The sequence below is a fragment of the Lepidothrix coronata genome, unplaced genomic scaffold, assembly GCF_001604755.1.
Source record: "Lepidothrix coronata isolate B3197 unplaced genomic scaffold, Lepidothrix_coronata-1.0 Scaffold152, whole genome shotgun sequence".
NCBI classification, from domain to species: Eukaryota; Metazoa; Chordata; class Aves; order Passeriformes; family Pipridae; genus Lepidothrix; species Lepidothrix coronata.
Window position 1 is genome coordinate 1,930,835 of NW_016690332.1, and position 25,119 is coordinate 1,955,953.

General features: G+C 42.0%; 2 protein-coding genes across 2 annotated transcripts; one reads left to right on the forward strand and one right to left on the reverse strand.

Annotated features, from left to right (window-relative positions):
• The first annotated feature begins 1,729 nt into the window (after positions 1-1,729).
• BPHL (biphenyl hydrolase like) lies at positions 1,730-20,946 on the forward strand. The gene is made up of 7 exons (XM_017828734.1): positions 1,730-1,953; positions 4,951-5,054; positions 7,371-7,537; positions 11,742-11,895; positions 14,216-14,347; positions 17,337-17,460; positions 20,522-20,946. Exons 1-7 carry the CDS (start codon positions 1,850-1,852, stop codon positions 20,607-20,609), a joined length of 873 nt encoding a protein of 290 aa, XP_017684223.1. The 5' UTR covers positions 1,730-1,849; the 3' UTR covers positions 20,610-20,946.
• Positions 20,900-23,683, reverse strand: LOC108504105 (tubulin beta-1 chain). Its single transcript, XM_017828733.1, has 4 exons — positions 23,566-23,683; positions 22,769-22,877; positions 22,389-22,499; positions 20,900-22,173 (listed from the first exon to the last, which is right to left on the reverse strand). The coding sequence occupies exons 1-4, from the start codon at positions 23,620-23,622 to the stop codon at positions 21,113-21,115; spliced, it is 1,338 nt and encodes a 445-aa protein (XP_017684222.1). The 5' UTR covers positions 23,623-23,683; the 3' UTR covers positions 20,900-21,112.
• Positions 23,684-25,119: the final 1,436 nt, after the last annotated feature.

The following is a 25,119-nucleotide window of genomic DNA, read 5'->3' on the forward strand; positions in this document are numbered from 1 at the left end:
TTGCCTTACTAATTACTTCTTCCCCCGCCCCTACATTGTATAATGAACTCTTTCTACCCAATGCCTCAGCACACATTCTGAAAATTTGTCGCATTTCCTTCAGTCATAGTAGGTAGGGGATATGTAGAAAGATTAGATTGAAAGGTATTTTAACAGGAATGAAATTGGATACAAGTTTGAGACCTTTCCCTCTGAAAGCTCATTGTGATACATGAGATAGGAGACCCTTATGATTCATGGAAAATGCAGAATTCAGAAAAAAAATTAAGTTTGTGCAGCAGTAGACCAAGCTACTAATTTTTTCCTAAACACAGAATAGTCAGCCACCTCCTCCAGTCATTTTTCACCAGAAAGAAATGTAGACAGTGACACTCACAACAACCACGAGCTTCTGAAAGTGGCCTAAGAACCAAGTAAACTGTAGGGACTTGTAGATTTCACCAAGCAAAGGCAGCTTGTCCTGATGAAGGATTGCTTGTACTTAGCCATCCTAAAGACCTTAATCTTATATAGTTTGATCTGCTCAGGGGACAAACAGAACCAGTATGCTTGCACAGCTCAGTTAATCTCTTTATGCACTGGGATTTGTTATGACTGTCATTCACCTCTAAGACTTGTTACTCCCATGCACACATATGGCAGTGGGGTGGGAAGGCTGACAACTATTCCCTCTCAGGGCAGTCACTGAGCTTCCACTGGGCTGCAGTGAACATGTAACACTGACCTGTCTTGAGGAAATTCTTCTCATTCAGTATAAGGCAGAAGACCTCTAGCCCAAGGTCTGTTTCAGCTCTACAGCTTTCTGCTATTTTCCTGACTACTTTCTCCACCATCAGCCTGGCTGGCTGTAACTCAGGCTCATCCATTCTCATCCACACTTGGAAAGCAGACACCAGGGAAAGCAGTTGGTGTCCTTGGTGTTCTATAAGCAAACTGTGAGAAGGTCCAGAGGAAAGCAAGACTAAGTGCTGTGGTGAAAAAACGCAGTCAGGCTGCTCCAGAGCTGGCTGGCCGTGATCAGTACAGGCACTTGCCGGGCCAAAGCCCTTGGCCAGGAGATGAATGTGCTCCCCACAAGCAGGCCTTACAAATAACACTGGTGAAGCAGAGTTAATGATTCCTGCCGAGGAAATGCCTGGGCTCTGGGATGCTGAAGGCATCACCACAGGTGAGCTGCAGTCCCCAGAGCTGCCCTCATTGTCCCAGCTGCCGGGGAAGCTGTTTTCCAGGCACACTTGGAGCTACGGATGACCACCGTTCTCACAGTCCATGAAGCTTCTTGCATCCCGGGCAGTGCTGGAGGCGCAGTCCACGGCTTCAGGTCCCACAATATATCTCCCAGGGCTAGAATCTTTGCTCCCTGCAGACATCTGCAGGTGGTGCCGTGTCTCCTGGGTCTCCGCCTCTTGGAGAGGATGGAGGCGCTCACAGCGCCCGCTCCCCGTCACAGCACAGCAGCCCAGCAACCGGAGCGGCGCTGGGCGGCAGCACTATCCCTTCTGGCGTTCGAGGGCCGGATCAGGGATCACTCTGCGCATGAGGAAAATGCCGCGGGCGGAGGGACCGACGCCATCCTTCCCCCAGCTCCCACCCCCGGGTGACCAATCAGCGCCGCTGGGGGGCGGGCGCCGCAGCCCAGGCGCTAAACCCTCCCCGCTCTCCCCTGAGTGACAGCGGCGGTCACCAATCAGAGCGCGGGCAGCGGCCACCGCCTCTCGCTGCACGTCGCGTGGGTGACAGGTTGGGGTGGCACCGCACCCCGCCCCGGGGAGGGGAGGACGTGGGAGGGGAGGTGGGACGGCTCTTCCCGTCTCCTCCCCTGCCCTCCAGGCTGGCCTCACTGGGCGAAATGTGTTGTCGGAGCGCGGGCCGGGCCCTCTGGGTGTTGCTGCAGCGGCAGCCGCCGGCCCGGGCAGCGCCGCTCAGGCCCCGGGGACCGGCCGCCTGCTACGGGTAAAAACCGCAGCCGCCTCCTTCCCCACTTCCCCAGCTCCCTCCTCCCTTCCCGCGGCTCGGGGAAGGGGATATTTGACAGACGGGGGCGGGAGAGGGGGGTCGGCGGTGCGGGATGAACAAGGTCTGTTGGCAGAGGGGGTGTACACTAGGTCGGGTTGGGGGTGACAAAGTGGTATCCTGAGGATCCTGCTCCAGCTTTCCCTGTGCTGCAAGGAGCTGTACAAGGAAGGCTCCGCAGCCCCTTCTCCTCAGGCAGTGCCTGTCACCCTCCCTTCTGCCGGTCCCCGCAAGGCAGGACGTGCTGCTGACCCACCGCTCCTCTGCCCACCTGCTGCTGACAAGAGGCTCCCTGCAGGGCGCCGAGGTTGCAAAGACAATACATATGTCTAATATATATATATATATATATATATATAAAATACTGGTTTTTCTGCAAATCCTACCAAGGAAAACTGACATGCTACGATAATGTTTTCCCCCTGCACAGATAAAGACTAAGCTGTATTGTAGCACAGCTGCAACAGAGGTAGTTCCCAAATTAAGCTGCACTCCTACAGCAGTATGAGGTGAAGTACAAGATCTGCTTACTGGGCATCTGTGCTGTCTTGGTAAACATAGGCAGTATGTATCCAATGCTTCTCAAGAGCTATAAACCTTAACATTACTAATTCAGACACCAAATAGCAGGGTGGGTTTTGTTTTACCATGGTTTCCAGTTATGCCAACCAATGGAAAAATACAGTCCTTATGAAAACTTAACAGAAGTGAAGTCGCCACACTGACAAGCACACCAAAGTGATATCAGGCTCACAGAAACTTGGTGTTGAGGAGACTAAATCTGCCTTAGGTGTAGCCAGTTCCAACACAGTTTCTCAATGCATTAAAAAAAAGACTTATTTGTTCTTAGTCTGAAAAGTATTGAAAATACTCTCTATGTGAAACTCCTGGATTTCACTGGACTTCACACTGAGGCACAATCCAAGAATAGAAAAGCATCACAAACTCAGCAAAATTCTCAAGCCCCTGATGTTAATAATTAATCATAAAAAATGTAGAACTTTGTAAAAAAAAAAAAAAGTAAGCATGTGAATCAGGAAACCAGAACATATAACTGTCTGTTGATACTACATGTTGCTAACCTTTTTTTTAAAAGGTAACAAGATGGTGATTATTACTGTTTTGTTAGGAACTGAAAGAGGTTTGGCAACTATAAATCAGAACAAAAAATCACATATTTCTATAAAGTTTAATAAGAGCAAGATGCTAATTTGCTGTGGTGAGAACTATGATAAAATACCTGTTGAAAATAATGACAAACCAAAAGATGGTATATCAAGAATTAAAACATTCTTTTATGAGGAGAAAAAAGTGAAAGTTATTAAAAAAGGAGATAAGGCAGCCACCTGAATACTACATTCAAAATTCAAGTTGGGAAGTATATAAGCCACATCAAGTATGAAATATACACTTTAAGGAAGTTTAACATTACAGCCAAGCTCATCACTTGGATCACATTAGCATAACAGTTCAGCAAAACTCACTGAAGTTATAATGACACAATGAATTTCTTTGAGCTGTACTCTTGCCACAGACCTGCATTTGTACTCCAGTTCTCAAATTGGGTCTGCACAGGTGGAAGGTCCTGATTCTATTCTGCACAGTCACTGCTTATATTCAGGCATGAGGCATGATAGGTTATGTAGACCTAAGATTTTATGTAAAATCCAAATATCTTTGTGTTGAACTGGTTCTGTGGTTTAACTGCCACTTGTGTATTGTGAACCTGAGTTTGCAAGCTATTGTTAATTTTCCTTATGAAAAAGGGTTAAATTAGTGGGATTTTTTACCTGTAATCCACCATTTTAAACCCTATATGGATGGAACTATGCTTACATACTCTAAGTAGTTCAGACTTTATATGTTAAAATTGAATTTTTAATAAATTGCACAGTGCCTATCATGGAATAGAGATTATTGTTACATCTAAGAATGGAAAGCAGCATGTCTATATGCATGTGAAATTCACACTGATGAATTCATAAGGCAAGAATATTTAATCTAAGTAATTTGAGAAGTGCAGGGAATGAGGGCTAATCGTTAGGTAACACATGGCAAGATTTTTATCATATTACTAACTTTAAATAAAATGCATTAGGTTGTTGAAAAGGTTGTTGCAACCATTAGGGCACAAGTTTGCTTGGGAGAACAGATGCAATGATTTATACTGTTAGGAAGATACTTTCAATCTATGCTACTTCTGCTTTCTCACTAGGTGTTTGTATCTAGATATGGTATCTCAGGTCACCTATTTGCATTTACACATATGTCTTCCTCTGTACCGAAGGTTAATGTAGGGATTTAAGGGTTGGGGCTGAGAGGTGCCCTATGCAGTCGTTTTCTGTGATAATTTTTTAGTGTGTGAATATATGTGGTATTTTCCAGTTAAACATTATCTCCTGCTGAGATTACACTGACAGAAATATTATTATCACATTCTTTTTCTCTGCTCTCATCTCAGTGCAAAGTGGTTTCCATTGTAGACCCTGTGGTTCATGGGAAACCGTAACAATAGATTGTGGTTTCTTTGGCAGACAGAGAGGCTCAGTTTAGTAATAACAAGGTGAACACCAGCCATTTCGAAAGATATGCTGTGACAGAATGAGGTTTCTCCTCTGTAATGTATTTATTTCAATATGTTCCTGTAGCCATGTAAAGCTACTTTTTTATTCTCCTTGTTACACCATCAAGACTACACTTTAACTTAGTCATTTAAGTACATTTGTGAAACCTAAGTATGAATACTACATAGTGGTCACAACTGAATACTTCTCTGCTCCTGTAAAGCTTTTTATTTAACCTTCTGTGCAGCCATGAAAAGCAAGTGTTGTCATTACTATCTAGGAAGATTATTCTGTATTTCTGAAGTGACCGTGTAGTAATGAAAATCAACTGTCTGAATGTTTTTCTATTTCTCTCCCCTTCCCCCACCCCTAGTACTTCAATAACATCTGCCAAAATCCAAGTGAATGGAGTCCACCTGCATTATCAGCAGACAGGAGAAGGAAGTCATGCAGTTCTTCTGCTTCCCGGAATGCTAGGTCTGGAGATTTTATCTTATCTTTGTAGAGCAACCACCTCTCAAGCTAGAATGCACAAAACTGTTTGTTAGTATATACAACTTCTGATTATGGAGCATCATAATTTAAAAAAAAATTGCTACACATACAACAGATAGGAAAATGCAGAGTTATCGCCATCAGTTAACAGTTTTTAAAGGTTTCTTTTATCACACCAGGTGTCTTTTATACAAGGTCTTGACTTGTGTAATGGTCACTCACCTTCTGGATTTAACTGTACAAAGGCAGTGTCTCAGACAGGTGGCAAATAGCTACACAAGGTGGAAAATAGCAGAAGAGTGGTGAAAATCAGGTCAGTTATATTTGTTACACAGACTGAATCATGCATTCCTTTTTAGAAGCTAGATGCATTCCAGTTGAATTAATAGACGTGATGCAGCATTTGCAGTTTATAATGAAAAAGTCACAGTTAAAACTTGCTTATTGCTTAAAGGAGTATTTTCAGGTTTTGACTTTTCAGGGCAACATCATTAAGATTCTCAGTGGCTTTTTGAGGTGGACAACAGGTTTGCTAGATGAGTGCTATCTGTCCATCTGTTTTTGATAACAGCCTTTTAAAATTAACACAGCCTATGTTTTCTGGGTTCTTGCAGTTCTAAAGGACCAATCATTAACAGTTTGTAGCAGGCTGTCAGTAGGATTGTTATTGTGCTCAGAGTTGGGCTAATGCTTAACTGAATTGCTGGATCAAGATGATAGAATGTCAAGAACTGAAGAGCAGGAAACATTTGTTCTTGGCAGCAATGTTTTCAAGTCTCCATGAAGTGGTTCTTTCTTTCAAAGAATTCTCAAGGGGACAGTGGAAAAAAGTTAATGCTAGGCATGCTTCAAAAAGTCATATGTTTTAACCTATTCATTCTAAACAGCTTGTTAAACTAGTAATACTGTTACCAATGCTAACTCTAAATAGACATACTGTGTTTCTTCAGTTGTCAGTAATATTATTACTATTAGGTGTACATTGTTATTGTGCAGTTAACATCAGAAAAAATAGGATCTTTACCATGGTTAAGTTTATGGTTTAGTATTTTCGGGCAACATATCGGAATGAACTTCACATTCTAACTGTCATATCCTTCTTCCCTTTTACAGACACTAAGTTTTCAATATTATTTCATTGTTAGACTAACAAGTTTGATGTGGCAACAAGATAAGTATTTTCAGGTGAACAGAATTAATTAGTCTCTAGACTATTTGTAAACTACCTTAAATCAAAATAGAATTATCTCTATCTAGGTAGAAAAATACTAAGAAAACCATGAAAACACAGTACTCAGATATGCTCTCAGTCTTGTGTAATTTTTAAGTGATGAAAATATAGTATAACAAGCATGCACATGATAGTGTAGAGGTGATACAAAGCCTCTGTAAGAGTCAGTTTGTTGTTGGCATTTTTCAAACAACCTGATATTTTGCTTCTGACTCTAATATAACAATGCATAGCCAATTTTATATTTGGTTTCCATCATTTAAGCATATTAAATCTGAACAAGTTTTAATGAAATAGCATTTGGTACTGTTACCACGTGACCATTATGCAAATAAGACATAAATTGCAGTCTTACCTTCATGCCAATGTTCACAGATAGCTTAATACAATAGACTGGAGTACTTCATCTTTAAATCCTTTGAAGGTCTGAATCATTAATAAAAGAAATGGTTCTGCATTGGAAAAGAAATGGCTGTATTCGGCTTGTCTTGGAACTATATATATTAGGCAAATCATAAGTTACAGTTTTATGCTTCTGTGTCATCACTATCTCCTCAGGCAACAAAGTGTTTAAAGGTCAGCTTTAAGTACCAATATCCTCATAGAAGTGCTTTATCAAACAGCAACAACTGTCTGACACAGAACTTTTCAACTACAAATTTGTAGCTAGAGTCAGCATATTTCTCCCCTTTCAGTTTCACCTGTGCTTCCCGGGTAAACAGCAATGACCATGTTAGTGCTTTAAATCTGTTAAAGATAAATCCCTAGTCAGGTAAGTCTGAGATTCTTTATTAAATCATCTGTGTAGAACACAGTTTGTGATGAGCTTACATACCTACCAAAAATGGTTTGCTCTGAACATATTGCAGATGGTTCTAAAGATTTTAATTGGGGTACTTCCTGTCTGAGAGTTGCAATAGATAGTTACACTTAGAGATAAGAGTACTTCAATTGTTGGATAATCTTTTTTTTAGAATAAAGTTACAAGTTTCCGCAGGTTTTCATTTAGAGTATATATACTATGTATGTATTATGGTGGTTAATAAAACTGAAAAATTCTGTTTCAGGAAGTGGTCAAACTGATTTTGGACCTCAGCTTAAGTTTATGAATAAGCAACTTTTCACAATTGTTGCTTGGGATCCTCGGGGATATGGAAAGTCCATTCCTCCATCTCGAGACTTTCCTCCAGATTTCTTTGAAAGGGATGCAAAAGATGCTGTGGATCTTATGCAGGTAAATCTATTCTGAGACTTTATTATTTCTTTTTTTTTTTTAAAGCTGTCTTTCTTAAACTTTGGGAAGGAGGAAGGTTGTTTCCAGCAGACAACAAGTTATGCAAAAGATGGTACAAATGAAGACTTTAGAGTGAGCAAGTACACACTAGTATGGAAAATATTTTCTTCTTCCATCTATTCTGCGAGATACACAGTGGTTCAGCAGTGGGGATTAATTATAAAGCAATATGCATTTATTCCAAGACCTGCCCTAAGATGTTTGCAGCCAAGAACCATATACGTTTAGGTAAAGTATATGTTAAAACCAAAGTCTGTGCAGTAGTTTAATTGAGGAGATTACAGTACTGAAACACTCTTAGAAAAATTTCTATCTAATAGCATCTTGGCATTTTGCCTTGAGCAGCCCATTTTAAGAAACATTTGATTCTAAAAATTTACCTGATGCTTTGCATTTTACAGCATATTACTGAAATAATTTTTGTGGGAAATCAAAGGGTTCCTATGACCACACCAAATCTTAATAACTAATACAACTTTTGTGATTGTAAAGAATATGGTTTAAGGCCGTTATTATTTCTCCTTCTTGCAGATTTTTTTTATTCAAATCTGTGTTTCTGTGTTCTTCTTTTATTCCATCCCATAAGTGCCGACACAATTTTCTGGTTTAGTTTTAACTAATATTTTGACTTTTTTATATTAAGCTATACAGTCTCTTTGGTCATGTTAAGGAAGTTGGCAGGGCGTTCAAATTCCAAAAATATGAGACAAGGTTCAGACAGTCAATCCAACTGTATTTCTGTAATAAAAAATAACCTTTCTGAAACCCATCTGGAAATGCAGCCTTCCTGGTATATTCTGCATAGTGAAACAAAGTAAGTCTGACAGGAGAATCAGGATTAAGGCACACATTTGCCCTCTAACCATAAAAGCAATCTCTCTGCACTGTAAATCTTCAGTTTCTTCTGCTACACTAGCAAAGAAAATAAAGATGCTGCCATGAATAGGTGACAAACTTTCAGTCTAAATTGTTCTAATCCCCTTTTTTGACCCTGTTCAAATACTAATAAATGCAAAATAGAAAACAGAGCTTTCTCCAAAGGGAACGTAACCATGTAGCTTCCAGTCAAACAGGACAGCAGCCTACCAATCTCTAGAGCTGCCAAAACAAATGAGACATAGCATCCTGGTTTTTTGAAGATGTTTCTTAATATAAGTGTATAATAACAAATTATTAAAATCTCCCCAAGCCTGGGTTGCTTGCTTCTATTTTAGCATAATATAAAATATAGCACAAATCCCAAGGAACCATTCCAACTGTGATATGCAGAATATAATGGTTTACATGCATCATCCAACCTACACTCAGCCAGAAAACACATCCATATAGGTGAGCCTTCAGAACCTTTGTTCTAGTTTTCTTCCAATTCTGGTATCTCTGCTGGAGATGTGAGTGCTGCAAGCTTCCTGTGAAATAATAAAAGCTGAAATTCTGCTGAGTATTTAGCACCTTTATGCAGATGACACTATTCTGTATCTCTGTATGTGTTCTCTGAAGGAGCTTGCTTGAAATAAAAGGAGTACAATGCAAATAAGTCCACTTCCCCACACTCCACCCCAATATCTAATGCTAGCAAAGTCAATAGCATTAAAACAATTATTAGGGAAATAATTAGTATTGATATTTAAGAAATTCTTACTCTTCAGAGCTACTGCCCTAGTGAAGGGATGAGCTTGGGCTTCTCCATGTTTTTGTAGATCAGTTGTAATTTTGGCTTGTGATACACTCCCTGTGACCCAGTTAAAACATAACGTGCAGAGTGCTTTGTATTGCAACTCACTGTTGTACGTTTCTTCTCTCACAGCATATTGGTCATTTGATTGCATTTCACATAGGTCTAGACAAAGAAGGTGACTAAAAGAAATTTTGTTCACTTAGAGAGTAAAGGCAGCACAAAATCCCCCACAGAATTGCACTGTACAACCAGCTTTCAAGTTATTGCCAATATTAGGTAGAGACCTGTTCTGTAAAGTAGTTCAAAATTAAAGCAAACAAACATGCACACCTTATCCAACACATCTGTTACATCACATTGTTTTTTGGAAGGCTGCAAAGGATAAATTAAATTCCTCCTGCTGGAAAAGCATCCTGAGATAACCCAAGGAATGTATCAAGATGATGGCCAATAAACAAGAGAAATACTTGAGGCAAATAGATCTCAAATAACCTGGCATAAAGAACAAAAATTTCAATCAGTTATTCCACCCATCAGCCAGCCTTGAGCTCCATAATTTGCTATTGGCAGTAAGGTAACAGTAGGAACAACATCAAAAACTTAACTTTTACAAGCACTGCTGCCAGCTCCCCAAATCTGCCAAGACGTCAGTAATCCTTTAGCAACACAATAATGGAAGTTGGTTACAGATAACTGCTTTTTCAGCAGATCAGGCCCAACTGGTCAGCTACTAAAATTCAAGATTCTCTCTTTTCTTGCTGTCAGCTCTTACTTTACATGTCCCTTTCTTTCCCCTATCTTATTTCTTTTCTGTTTAGTAATTATAGCTCAGCAGAGTGAAATCTGAAATTGCTCAACACTACAGTGTTGCAGTATAGCAAGGAAGAAGCCCAAACCAGAAAAGCCTTATAGGGATAGAAGTTTGCTAAATATCGAGCTCACTGATAGTTATGCCTCACTTGAGCGTCAAGCTTATAAGCAGACTAGAAGCTTCTTTTTCTCGCTCTGTAGTTGTTTCTCTCATTGCCTGCATTTTTGCTTTCTTCTATCCCAACAATGTACTGGGCTTCCAAGAACACCAAGCACCAGAGAAACTCATTCAGCTAACTTGCTCCTTTTCCTACCAAAGTACACTATCTCCCTTAATCACATCTAAAAGGCTGCAAAACAAAACCAAAAACCACTTTGAAACCTTTATATTTGCTTATGAATGAGTTCACAAACTGAAGTTTCTATATGAAAAACTGCAAACATCACTTAACCATTGAGCACTGTCCCTGTACAACCTTCAGATGCATTTACTCCTGAGTGCCTTTACCTTCCTCACTCTTTGCCCGCTGAACATAACACACGCAAAATCTTCTCACCTCTTGCTCCAGTACCCTCTACCGCATGTTCTGATTTATGAAGAAACAAGAGTTTCAAATTCTAGTGGAAAGCATTATCACAAAATCATAGTATATGCTGAGTTGGAAAGGACCCATCAGGATCATTGACTTCAATTCCTGGCCCTGCACAAATTCCCAAGAATCACACCATGTGCCTGAGAGCACTGTTCAAATGCTTCTTGAACTCTGTCAGGCTTGGTGCTGTGGCCACTTCCCTGGGGACCCTGTTCCAGGGCCCAATCACCCTCTGGGTGAAAACTTTTTCCTGATATCCAAGCTAAACCTCCCCCAACTCCGCTTCATGCCATTTCCTCAAGTCCTGGCACTGGTCAGAATAAATTAAGGTCTTGGTTGTTGTATTTTTTGCCCTGAGCCTTCCTTTTTGAGGAGGAGGAATTTCATTATTAATGTTTTGAATTGCAATTCACCGTGAAGTAACATTTAAAATATACACTTAAAAGCTTCAGAAAATGTGACTTAGCCACTAAAACTTGATACAATCCTTTAGGAAATACTTAAAGCATTTTTTTGTTGTTACAGAGCAGATTTTTTTTTTTTAGCTCAGCTAACATCAGTAAATTAGATCACTGGGTTCCATTTTTTAAGTCTTACGCTTTTCTTTTTCTTAAGTTAGCTTGATCTTGGATTACCTACCATCCACACTGTGATAGTCTTTGCCGACTTCATACCAAGAGAATCCACAGATTCTTCATACCATCAGGCTCTCTGAAAAGTCTTTATTCTCCATTGCAAATAAACATTTCTTTTCTTTTTTTTTTTGAGTCCTTTTTAAATGCAGCAAGATTCTAATTAGGACTACTGCCTGTTTCATAAAAGAGTTTATAGAAAATTAAAATGGTGGGTTTAATTTATTGTTTTCTAAATAGTTCTTCTAAATAGACCTTCTCTCTAGTATTTTTTTGTATAGCAGGAAAATTATGCTTTCTAAATATGAAAGCTAACTATAGTTCAACTATGTAGTGTTGTATCTAAAACTATGCAGTTAATTTTCAAGAAATATTTGATGTTTGCTTGTAAAACCAGCTGATGATTAGCATATAACTTTCTTGTATAAATCAAGGCACTAAAATTTAAGAAGTTCTCTTTGCTGGGGTGGAGTGATGGTGGAATCACAGCACTCATTGCAGCTGCAAAGTATCCAAATCTTATCCACAAGTTGGTTGTCTGGGGAGCAAATGCCAGCGTTACTCAAGAGGATGTGAGAATTTATAATGGTATGTACAAACTGAATATTGTATCCTAAACGAATTATTTTAATTTCTTCTTGACCCAAGAATCTTAGTCATGTAATAGCTAAGTGGAGACAGAGTTGAGGACACCACAAACCTAAAGAGATAGGACACAAAATTCGCTACATTGCTAAGTATAGGGATAGATTAAAGTTATAGTGAGAAACTCTCTAACAATTACTTTAGGAGTAATATAAGAGATTTTTTAACAAATCCTCAGCAACTTACACAGCTGAAAAGTGTAAGCTATAATAGTATTTTTCAGAAAGTCAAATTTTTGTTGCTATAACAAATTCCTAAAAATAAATTCCAAATAATACTATTGGCCACAGGTTTGATTTCTTTTCTCACATCTTGCACAACCTTTAAACAAGATCCACAGATAATCACTGGGCTAGCACATAACAGCTTTTGCCTCTAGGGCCTATATAATATATAGACAGTAAGAAAACAAGTTCATAACTTACCTATTAAGTTCAGGAAGCAAATGAATCATTCAAGTAAGCGTCCCAAGATGCCTTTATAATTTGAAGTCCTTTAAAGTTAATTATTGTCATTACAAAGTCTTTGCAAAGTAAAGAAATGTGGGATTTATGGTCCTTAGTCCACTCACATGAAATAGAATCTAATCACTTCTTACTATAAAGGAAAATAGCAAAAAAACTGGTAGTGAATTCAGAAAGGGAACGTATTTCCTTTTGAACATAGAAATTAAGAGTTAGCCATGTAGGTTCTCAAGAAATGTAGCCCAGTATAATTTCATTATAGTGACTGGAGTTTGATTTAAACCAGCTGTGAAATCTGACTAGCTTCAGCTAATATACAAGTGTATGTATTGCACATGTGTATTTACCTCACCTGTATTAAAACACTTTCAGTGGTAGTAGTATATTTTTTAGTTCAGAAAGCAAAATGCTTTTTAGCTCTGTAAAAGTGCTGCTTTATTTCTTTACATGTTTTTATATTTATGAAGTTTTTATTATATAAATATGAAATGCATATCAGTTAGTATCAGCCAGCAGGCTAAAATGTATAAATAAATAAATAAACAAATAAATTAAGTCCTACTTTACATGGAGCATCCACCGCAATGCTGACCTTTGGCCTCTTTGTGGACTGGTACTTTCAAGATCTCTGGGTGATGGAGCTCAGAGAATAGCAGCACAAGTCTTCTACAACTGACTCATCAGTGTGTCTCAGCTGCAGTGGAGGGTTTCGTAGGAGAGAAAGGTGTTTATTTGGTGTCTATGTCCTTTCAACATTGGCTTCTCCCTTCTCTTTTTAAATTGAGGCCAGCCACAAGGAGAAAACAGTAGATTCTATATGGGAAACAGCTGTTCAGTAACACCTAGCCTGGGGTGAGCAAGCTCATTTCCAATCAGATGCTGTTATAAAACACTTTCAGTCACTGCTACCTTTGTCATTTGGCCAGACAGGTTCTGTTTGTTAATTAACACCTCACTCCTTTCTTTCCCAAATTCCCATTTGAAACCAATTAAAAGCTTTGCTAGTGGCATAGATGGTGTTTGATGATTCAGTAATTTCAGACTGCCATACCAACTTTGTTTCAGGCTTTATTGGTACAAAGCTGTACACCTGAAATACAGTTTAGTGAAAGTCACCCATTTGGACTTTGTGAGCAGTACTAAAAATTTTAGAGGGAAAAAAAAGTTAGGTAAATCTGATAAATAAATGATTAGAATGTCAGATTATTTGTACAGCTTTAGCCAGCCTGCCATGAGTCACAGAACTCTACTAAGTAGAATCACTTGTTTTTCTGTAAGACTATGGCAAATGTACCATGATGTCAGCTTGCTGGAATGCCTTAATAAGAGCTTCCTTCCTCTGAGAACTGGTAGGAGCCATGGAAGAACTTCCATCCATGAGCCAGTGCAAAAGGCTAAAGGATATAAAAAAGAATTGCCAGCTCTGGCATGCTGATAAAACATTCCCATTTTTATACACAAGGTACCTCCTTAAGCTTCTCTTCTGAAAGCCCTCCAAAAAGGACCATTGGAAGTTTTAGGAATGAGTCCTTTGATTATAATTTTTTTCAGTTGTTCCTTGTGGCCATAATAACAAGATGGTCCTTTACAACTCAGAAGACCCCAGCAGAGATTGCACAAGTATCTCTTTTATACCGTTTTGATACTATGAATTATTTAAAACCATTCATTACAGTTTCAAGTTTGAAAGACATATTTGCAGTCTGGTTTGAAAACTTCCTCATAATAGGTGTTGTCAGTACTGGGTTGTATCTTGTTGCTGGAAAGGACTTAACATATTTCAATGTTATTTTATGTAGGCATCCGAGATGTTTCAAAATGGAGTGAAAAGGTCAGGAAACCACTGGAAGAGATGTATGGACATAACTACTTTGCAAAAACCTGTGAGGCTTGGGTAGATGGAATATCTCGCTTTGCTGAAAATTCAGATGGTAAGGCTTTTACAATATTGAACTGAAGCAATTATAGTAGCAGTTCTGGATAAAAATCTAACAGTACTCACAGTAACCAGTAAAGGAAGGACTCTGCATATGGCATTAAAAGCTGGGTCTGACTCACGCTCAGGAATGAAGCAATTACTTTGTAGATGGTTCACAGAACCAGCAAGGTACAGGAGGAAAACACATTTATCGAAAACGTTAGCTGATGAGTCTCTCCTCTTGTTCCACCACAAAACTGCATTATCAAGTCATTACTTTTGTGCAGACTGAACAGGAGAGATTCTGCTTAAGCAGAATCTTCTCCTTTTCTGTCTCTGTGTCAAAGGATTATCTCTTGGTGACACTGTTAAGATATCCCAAAAGTGCGTTCTTTCCTGTTTTTGCAAACTGGAGCTGAAGAACTCTTTCAGACCTAGAAGCATATGAGTTAAAAAAGAAGGAATGTCAGATTTTGAGAACTCAGAATTAAAAAAGCACATTTAAAAAACACTATTGCTGTATCTTAGGTGTTTAAAAAAATTAAAAAAAATAGTTGAACTAGACAACATAATTGTTTATCTCTGAAGATTTCTGCAATTACTCTACATAGGGGTTTTCAGCCAAGGCTATTTTGAAATTAAAGTTAAGACACTGAAACAAAGGTGCAGATACAGCAGATATAAGAAAAGGGGTTAATAAAACCTGTCAGAGAGAAAAGGAAGACAGCAAAGCTTACGCTGGTCAAAAACTCAACTCAGGCTCTTTTGTAAGATGTAGACTATTTGCCCTAAATGGGACAGCTTTTAGTGTGAAATGTCATAAGAAATGAACTTTTAGAAGGAGCCAACACTTAATGAAACCGAGTAAGTTGCATAAAGTTGCAAAATCCAAGATTCTTGCTGCTGTTATTTCCTTTACTAGGAAATAACTGCCAACTATGACCTTAGATAAATTTACTTATTCTGAAAAACAGTCAACATTTCTGCAGGTGTTGGAGGACTGTGAGTTAAATGTTCTAAATGAACATATTTAACCAGTAGAACTGCAAACTAAGACTCTATAAATAAGGAAGCAACTGGAAAAAACTCTGTGAAACAGCCTCTGACTGTAGAGCTAAGGAAACTGTGTGTGTGTATGAGCATTGACCTTACAGCTATTGGTAGTTGCAAGGTGACAACTACACACAGGACAAAGTTAGCTCGAAGAGAAATGGAACATGAAACTCATCGAGGATGTTTTGCCCAGAGATTCCCTTGTGAGAAGTTAGGCAATGAGTTTGGATACTGAGTTACTAAGGGATGAGGAAAAAAGAAAGAGGGAAATATTCAGAAGAGTCTTTAAGCAAAAGCATTAAAATTGCTTCTAAGGAGATTAACAACTGGTAAGCATAAAATTATTCTTGAGGTTCTGAATGGGCAGGGAAAATAACCTTTGAATAGTTTTAGTACAATTTGTATTAAATGGTTATGCTTTTGTATTGGGTTTACATGTCCAGGTTTTGGTAGCAGGGTGGTGGCTACAGGAGTGGCTTCTGTGAAAAGCTGCTTAAAGCTTCCCCTGTGTCCGGCAGAGCCGATGCCAGACAGCTCCAAGATGGACCTGCTACTAGCCAAGGCTGAGTCAGTCAGAAACGGTGGTAATGCCTCTGTGATAAGATATTTAAAAAGGGAAAAAATGTTCTTGCAGCCAGAGAAGAGCAGAGTGAGATTATGTGGTAGGAGCAACTATGCAGACAGCAAGGTCAGTGGAAAAGGAAGTGCTCCAGGCTTCAGAGCAGTGATTCCTCTGCAGTCCATGGTGAAGACTATAGGGAGGCAGGTTGTGCCCCTGCAGCCCTTGAAAGTCAACGGGAGTGCAGAGATTCACCTGCAGCCCATGAAGGAGACCCATGCCAGAGCAAGTAGATGCCTGAAAGGAGGTTGTGAACACATGGAAAGCCCATGCTGGAGCAGGGACCTGCAGACCTAGAGAGAGAGAGCCCACCTTAGAGGAGGTCTCCTGGTAGGATTTGTCACCCTGTTGGGGACCCACAATGGAGCTGGCTGTACCTGAAGGATTGTACGCTGTGGAAAGGTGACCCACATTGGTGCAGTTCATGGAAAACTGTGGCCCGTGGGATGGACTCACACTGGAGAAGTTCATGGAGGCCTGTCTCCCATGGGAGGGACTCCACGCTGGAGCAGGAGGACTCTTCTCCTGGAGCAGTGGCAGAAACAACTGACCCTAACCCCATTCTCTGTCTCGCTGCGCTCTGTGGGGGAGGAGGTGGAGCTGGGAAGGAATTTCTAAGATTTGTTTTACTTCTCATTTTCCTGTTCTGATTTCATTAGTAGTAAATTCCATTAATATCTCAAAGTTCAGTCTATTTTGCCTGTGACGGTATTCAGTGAGTCATCCCTCCCAGTCCTTATCTCAACTCATGAACCTTTCATTATATTTTCTCTGCCCTGTCCACTTGTCAGGGGAAGCGAGAGTGGCTTTGGTGGGTGCCTGGCACCCAGCCAGGGTCAACCCACTACATCATGGCAGACAACAAAGGATCTGGGAGGTGCAACAGGCCTGAGTACCACCCAAGTTAACTTGTTCATAGAAGTAGCAAATCTTGTAACCTGACAACCGAATGTAACAAAATGTAGCATTAACATGAGGGTTGTAAGACTCTAAGGCTGAAAAGAACAAAGCCGGGAAGGAGATGCATGTATTGCCTTTGAAGAGTCAAAGAGAGCCTGGGGGAGATGCAGAACAGAGATACTTTATTCTCTCTATCCTTTTGTGCTAGTATCCATTAATGAAGCAAATTGCAGTGAAGTAACATTTTGGAGAAAGAAATGTTATAGAAAGAAATAGTCCTACTTACCTAGTTCTGTAGATTAATTGCACAGTATCAACAAGGAGAGGCAATAGCTAGAACTCAGTGGAGTTCAGACGCCTCTACAAAAGCAGTTTCGGTCTTTCATACAATTTTAAAATAAAGTGTGACCTTCATTTATTTTCTCCCTAGGTAATATCTGCAAACAGTTGCTGCCAGATATTAAATGCCCCACATTTATAATTCATGGTGAGAAAGACCCTTTGGTCCCACAGGCTCATGCAGAATACATTCATAAGCACATCAAAGGCTCTCGGTAAGTTATATGATGGAGTTTTTATAAACCATTGTTGAAGAGATGAAGCAGTTCAAACCCGCAGTGTTTTTAAAGAAAAAGTATTTGGACAAGTTGTCTCTGCCACAGAGCTATTCTAAACATCCCTAGCAAGTTACAATGCAAACAGTGTAGCTGAACCTTTCTTGCAATATAAAAAGTACAGTAATTTAATAAGCTCCTTCCTAAAACCTTCTGAGAGAAACCAAGTTCTTTTTCCTCTTTTGACTAGTCACACAGAACCAGCACTCTCCAATATTTATCAAAACAAGCAAATTTCTGCTTTAGTTATTGTGACCATTGCATTCTTTTTGCTGTAAGAGACCTCATTTCTGTCCCATTCAGTAGAACAGGGAACTTAGATTCCCAGTTATTAGAGAGAAAAGCACAGGACGCTTCTGTTTGGTCTGCCTTGCTGATGTGAACCACAACCTCCAAGATTTTAGGTTTCCAACTGCCCCATGAATTTCAGTGTTCTTAAGAAAAACAGAATAAGAAAAAAAAAAAAAAAGGTGCAACTGTTCTCCAAGATATTACTTTATCAACAAGAAAAATCTGAGGGCACGATGTGCTTCATGTGCGCTGTGGTTTTATCCCAGGCAGCAACTAAGTACTGATCAACCCCTCACCAGTGGGATCAGGAAGAGAATCAGATGAGTAAAAGGGAAAAAACTCATGTGTTGAGATAAAGACAGTTTAATAGGTAAAGCAAAAGCCACACATCCAAACAAAGCAAAACAAGGACTTAACTCACTGCTTCCCATAGGAAGACAAGTGTTCAGCTATCTCCGGGAAAGCTGGGCTCCATCACACATAACAGTTACTTGGGAAGACAAAACATCATCAACTCCAAACATCCCCCTTCCTTCTCCCCACTCTATATGCTGAGCATGATGCCGTAGGGTATGGAATATTCCTTTGGTCAGTTGGGGTCAGCTGTCCCAGCTGTGTCCCCTCCCAACTCCTTGTGCATCCTCAGCCTCCTTGATGGTGAGGAGTATGAGAAGCAGGAAAGGCCTTGACACTGTGTAAGCACCGTTCAGCAATAACGGAAACATCTCTATATTATCAACACTGTTTTCAGCACAAATCTAAAACATATCCCCGTAACAGCTAGTGTGAAGAAAATTAACTCTATCCCAGCCAAAACCAACACAATTTGAAAATTCCAGAAGTGCTTCCTATTAAAAGCTAGGACTCTACCAGCTCAATTTTCTTCATAAATTTACACACAAATGCAAGAGTTCTATTACTACTTAATAAGAGACTGTGACAATTAGTGGTAGAGTACAGAAGTAACAGGGGGGAAAAAACCACTAAGCACATTTTTATGAAGGCAAAATATAGGAAACTGTTTTGTTGGTGTCATGTCTGTGCAAAAGTGAGTGATATAATTATCTCAAAGTCAGCCCTGCTGATCATAGGAATGCATTATGCCACAGGGAAGATGAGAACAAGAGACCTTCCTAACAATCACATGCAAGTGTTTTTTTCCATGTCTGCCAGTTAGTTACTCCTACATGGCCTGCTCAGAACACATATCATCCTTTTTGATTTCACTGAGCTCCAAAATGCTCCAGATACTGACTAAGCCAAGTCATGACAAAAAACTAGACAAGGATCTGATAGCTTCTTCTTGGAAAACAAGCCCAAAAGGAAACACTGTTAGAAATTGCCATCCAGTAAAATGTAAAACTGATTCTTTGCATACCTTTGTGCTGATGTTCTCCCCTGTATGCGTATTTGTCAGAAAACAAACCAGATTAGTGATGTTCTCAGAAATGAATACTTGGGTACATGGTCCCCTTCTTCCCTGGTTGCACTGGAAATGACATGTTCCATTGGGAAGCAGAAGGAAAACCATAAATTTAGCACATTCTCAGTAACACAAGTTTCTATCATCAGCTTTTCTTGCCTTGACTTTTATCTAGTAGTAAGGTAGAAAAAGCTTTTTCTGATCTGTAATGCAGATACATTTCTTGTTTGTCTTAATGGTAGAAGAGTGTGCCATCACTCTGCCTTTGCATGGTATGGCTGGAGTTAGGTAGTGTTACAGTAGTAGGAAACATTAACAGCAGTAGAAAATAGCATACACAGTGCTATAGGTTTGTGCAACTGTGCTGCTTAGTCTTTGAAGAAAGAGACTTAATGAAATTCAGATAAAGTTTGGTAGAAAAGCTGGGTACGTTCACATCCTATTGGCTCTTTTCCCAAAACAAAACAGGACTTGTCGCCACTAAAAGATTAATCCCCCTTCCTGTAGTAGGACATGAAGGCAATGACATACCAGTGAAAATAGCTTTAGCTCTGTTGAAACCACTTAGTATATGGCAGAACAAAAACAATTTAAAGAATTTCCCACCCTCATAAAAAGAAGTGGACATACCTGATGTATAAAGTTTGTCTCAGGCAGAAAGCAATAGTAAGTAGCATTTTAGGCATGTCACACATATCCATATTACAAAGATCTAACCCTCTTAGGAGCTACCACTTCTAAACTTTTAGAAGTTATAACTGAAGAAGTTCTGACTTCCCTTTTTACTTTAATGAATGAATGGCATTAGGTTGGGATTGTCTTTTTGCAGAAAGATTAGACAAAGTACAAACACTAACCAAGTTTGAGCTATGACAAGAACTCTACATTTTTGTAATGATCTCTTCAATGTGTTCACTGCCCAGCACAACTACTGTTCTGTGAGAGACAAAGTGCTCAGGTACTTCACATAGCTTTCAAAGATGCAAGGTGTTCACATAATTTTTGGAATCTTATCTTCTCTGTAGATCACAGAAAAGGCTTCTAGAAACTGGGCAAGATTTGTTTCAGGCTTATTTTATCCTTCTCAAAGTGGGGCAATTGGTGTGCTTGTTGCTTCAGCTGTTGCTGTGGTTCACATTCTGAACCACATACCTAGGAACAGTACTTCAATGTTACTTCAGTTCCTTATTGGGTAATCAAGAGCAAGGAAAAGGCAACAAGTATTTTAATCACCTATACTCATGGAATAAAATGTATAGTCTACGTTTGATTTTTTCCTCTTTTAAGGTTGCTTTTGATGCCAGAAGGAAAGCATAATTTACACCTGCGTTTTGCAGAGGACTTCAACAGACAAGTGGAAGACTTCCTACGCTGACTTGAACTATAAAACAAGTTACAGATGGTCGTCCTTTGACTTGTTTAAGAATTTAGGGTGGCTTTCAATTGTCATTCAATTTATAGGTAGGTCTGAGTCCTGTAAGAAAAAACATTAAACACATTTGCATGAGAAGCATATGTTTTGAGAATATGTAAGCCTCAGTGGATCAGAGCACACCACTGTGCTGCAAGATTTCTGACATGTCTTTAAACTTATTGTTGCCACACAGGCTGAGCAGCTGTTCTTTGTCCAATAGAGGCGTTAAGAAAGACAGAAAACATGATCTAGAATACATGCCTTTATGTGCTGCTAACATTAAAAGGACAAAAAACATTGTGATAATTAGGATTCAGAACTGTTACATTGAGAAATCTGCCAAAGTTACAAGTGCTGAGAAGATAATTAGTACACAGTTTCTAGAAAACATGCTTCACCACCACCATCAGAAGTCATTCAGTATGCATGCCTGCTTTACAGAAGTTCTTTTGATACCAGGGGGCTTAAGCCTCATCCTCCTCCCCTTCCTCTTCAAACTCCCCCTGCTCATCAGCAGTGGCATCCTGGTATTGCTGGTATTCGGAGACCAGGTCGTTCATGTTGCTCTCTGCCTCCGTGAACTCCATCTCATCCATGCCCTCGCCGGTGTACCAGTGCAAGAAAGCCTTGCGCCGGAACATGGCCGTGAACTGCTCCGAGATCCTCTTGAAGAGCTCCTGGATGGCCGTGCTGTTGCCGATGAAGGTGGCGGACATCTTGAGGCCGCGCGGGGGGATGTCGCAGACGGCCGTCTTCACGTTGTTGGGGATCCACTCCACAAAGTAGCTGCTGTTCTTGTTCTGCACGTTGAGCATCTGCTCGTCCACCTCCTTCATGGACATGCGGCCCCGGAAGATGGCGGCCACCGTCAGGTAGCGCCCGTGGCGGGGGTCGCAGGCGGCCATCATATTCTTGGAGTCGAACATCTGCTGCGTCAGCTCAGGCACCGTCAGGGCGCGGTACTGCTGGCTGCCGCGGCTGGTGAGAGGGGCGAAGCCCGGCATGAAGAAGTGCAGCCGGGGGAAAGGCACCATGTTGACCGCCAGCTTGCGCAGGTCGGCGTTCAGCTGGCCGGGGAAGCGAAGGCAGGTGGTCACGCCGCTCATGGTGGCCGACACCAGGTGGTTGAGGTCCCCGTACGTGGGAGTGGTCAGCTTCAGGGTGCGGAAGCAAATGTCATACAGTGCCTCGTTGTCGATGCAGTAGGTCTCGTCCGTGTTCTCCACCAGCTGGTGCACGGAGAGGGTGGCATTGTAGGGCTCCACCACCGTGTCCGACACCTTGGGCGAGGGCATCACGCTGAAGGTGTTCATGATGCGGTCGGGGTACTCCTCCCGGATCTTGCTGATGAGGAGGGTGCCCATCCCAGAGCCTGTGCCTCCGCCCAACGAGTGGGTCAACTGGAAGCCCTGGAGGCAGTCACAGCTCTCCGACTCCTTCCTCACCACATCCAGGACAGAGTCCACCAGCTCGGCACCTTCCGTGTAGTGCCCCTTGGCCCAGTTGTTGCCAGCCCCGCTCTGACCTGGAGGGCAGACCACAAGCAAGGTGCCACATTAGCGCCCCAGGGACAAAGAGAGATGATGCCACTTTCCCCTTCCCCATGGGCTCCACCCTTCACTTCCATCCCCCCTCTGCCACTGGGTTTCAGGTCCCCCAGGGTCATTTACATGCTTGCTCCAAGTCTTTTCTGTGTGTTGAGTTCCCACTCTGGGACTCTTCCGTCTCACACTCACTCACCAAAGACAAAGTTGTCAGGACGGAAGATCTGTCCAAAGGGGCCAGAGCGCACAGAGTCCATGGTACCAGGTTCCAGGTCCACGAGGATGGCACGTGGGACATACTTGTTACCTGTGAGAGGAACCAGCATTATAGCCCCACAGTTGGTAGCCAGTGTCACAGGACCCCTGCTGTTCTCCCATCCACCTCCCCACATTTCTCTGGAGAGACACACTGTTTCAATCAAGACTACTGTATTATCATTACCTTTCTGAGAACAAAGGTCTCTTAGAGGAGTCACTGGCAGATGACAACTCTTGTTTAGGGATATTTCCAGCCTCAGTGAACTGACATGCCTGCCCCATTTATTTAAGGGCATCTGAGGAATCAGGCAAACTTACCAGCAGCTTCATTGTAGTAGACATTGATCCTCTCCAGCTGCAGTTCACTGTCCCCGTGATAGCTGCCCGTGGGATCAATGCCATGCTCATCACTGATGACCTCCCAGAACTAGAAGAAATTTTTGAAAAACGGCTATTATCTATTTCCAGTGCCAGTGGAAACAGCTGGCCAGTGCCAATCACACACACCAGTGCAGTCTGTGCATACCGTGGCCCTGACCACTCCCTTGCATGGCAGAGCAGCTGCTGGGCAGGAAGGTGAGTCAGTGCTCAAGGGCTTCACTGGCCACAGCAGCTGAATTAACAGAAGGCAGACAAGAAGTTAGGGCATTGAAGTACAAGTTAATTCGTTTGTAGCTCGTATCCAGAGGGTGACCCTCCCTAGCTATCTGAATTTGTCCTCCTCCCATTGTCTAGCCTTGGCTTAAGACCCTACAGCCACTACAAGATGGCAACACTAGCACTCCCTCGGTGGAAGCGGGTAACCCACGGCACTGACACATCTCCCGTTCCCTCCCTCGGGAGCCGGCGCCGTGGCTGCAGAGGGGCGAGGCAGCGAGGGGGTTTCCGCGGCTGCCTGCGGGAAGGCAGGGCAGCGCCGGACCGGGGCGCAGGCACATCCCAGCCAGCGCCCAGCCCCGCGGCACCTCACACCGCCGGGGACAGCGGGCACAGGGGCAGGAACCGCGACGCCTGAGCAAGTTGCCCCGGGGCGCTTTTCGTTTCGGGACGGAGCTGCGTGCTACCCGCGGGGTGCTACCCGGGGGAAGCGCCCCGCTCCCCGCACCGGTCCGTACCTTGGCGCCGATCTGGTTGCCGCACTGCCCGGCCTGAATATGCACGATCTCACGCATGGTGCCTGTCTCTGGAGCTGCTGCTGCTGCTCCTACCACCTCCTTCGCCGCCCGCACCCGCCGCTGCGGTGGCCGCGCCCCTCGCAGCCCCTTAAATCGGGCGCCGCGCCCCGCCCCGCTGCTGACGTGCTGCAGAAACCGCGCGGGGCGGGCCAGGCCCGCTTATTGTCTCCCGCGCCCCGTGCGGGCCCCGCGTCCAGCCGGCGGCGGGTGAGGGTCTGGGGAGGCGGCAGCCTGCGACCCCCTCCACATGGAGAACGCCGCTGATCTGAGGCTATGGGGGAACCTCGCCTTCAGCTGTCGGGGGAAAGGCCGGAATCGGACAAGGCATGGCACGTCTTGGGGTGAAAAAGAGAAAAAAGAAAACAAAAACACCTGACTCCTTTTTGCACACCTGTTGGAACTCGTCCCCGTGCTTTCTTTGACCTCTACCACGCTGCAGCAGCAAAGCACGTGCAGCTGTGTTTTACTAGCACCCTCAAGCCTGTATTTCTAGCTCAGGCCTGCTTAATCATGTTTCAGTATGTTTTAAGCACAAAATCATTTTTTTCCATAGCTCAGGCATCTGAAATAAGCAGGGATTGGGTGGTGATGTTAAAGCCCCCAGCCACTTTTAAGCAGCACAACTCTGTTCTAGATAGTGCTGCTAAACCTGTATTTGTGGGGTTCCGATTTCAGCGACACAGAGGACTGGCATAAGATTTTATGCTGATACTAAAGAATGCTTTTTTCTGGGAGTTATCCAGCAGTGAGAGCAGTTTAGCATCCATAGGACTGGGATATCTTTTTTTTTTCTATAAGTGAAATTATGTTAGGTCTTACCAGACACCTGCCATACACCTCATTTTGAAAAATTTTGGATCCTGCTCCAAACATTTCTGCTTGATCTCTCATAGGAAAAAAATGAGCTAAGTATATGGTGGATGACCAAGGGAGGAGGGACAGTTCAAAAACAACAGTGAGAATATAACTAAACCAACGAAGATACACACCTATATCTACACTGCTTCCAAGGACTTTATCTGAAACAAATTTCAGCAGGGTCTGTAATGGATTGTGGAGAAACTATTAAACTTGACTATAAAACATTAATTGATTCACAGCTATAAGTATTTTAAAAGTGAAAGTCGTTTTGCCACACAGCTGGCCAAATTATTGAGGACAGCTTTACATTAGCACAAAGGAAGGGAGATAACAGCCCACAATCAAGCAAGGAAGTGGTGGAACAGGTTGGTAAAGAGGATGCAAAATGATGCACCTTGTATTCAGTATAACGGAGCTGGTAGGGGTGATCCTCTAGCACAATATTAAAGTGCCAAGAGGGACAGCATGATAAGGCAAACTCTCAGACTTTTCCCAAGCATCAGCAGGCTTAGTACAGTTAACACTTTATTTTGTTAAGGCTGTTGAACTGTCTCCTATAACATCCCTATAGGCCAACTGATGAAGTATGGCCTAGATAAACAGACAAGCGAGATGGAGTGAAAACCAGCTGAA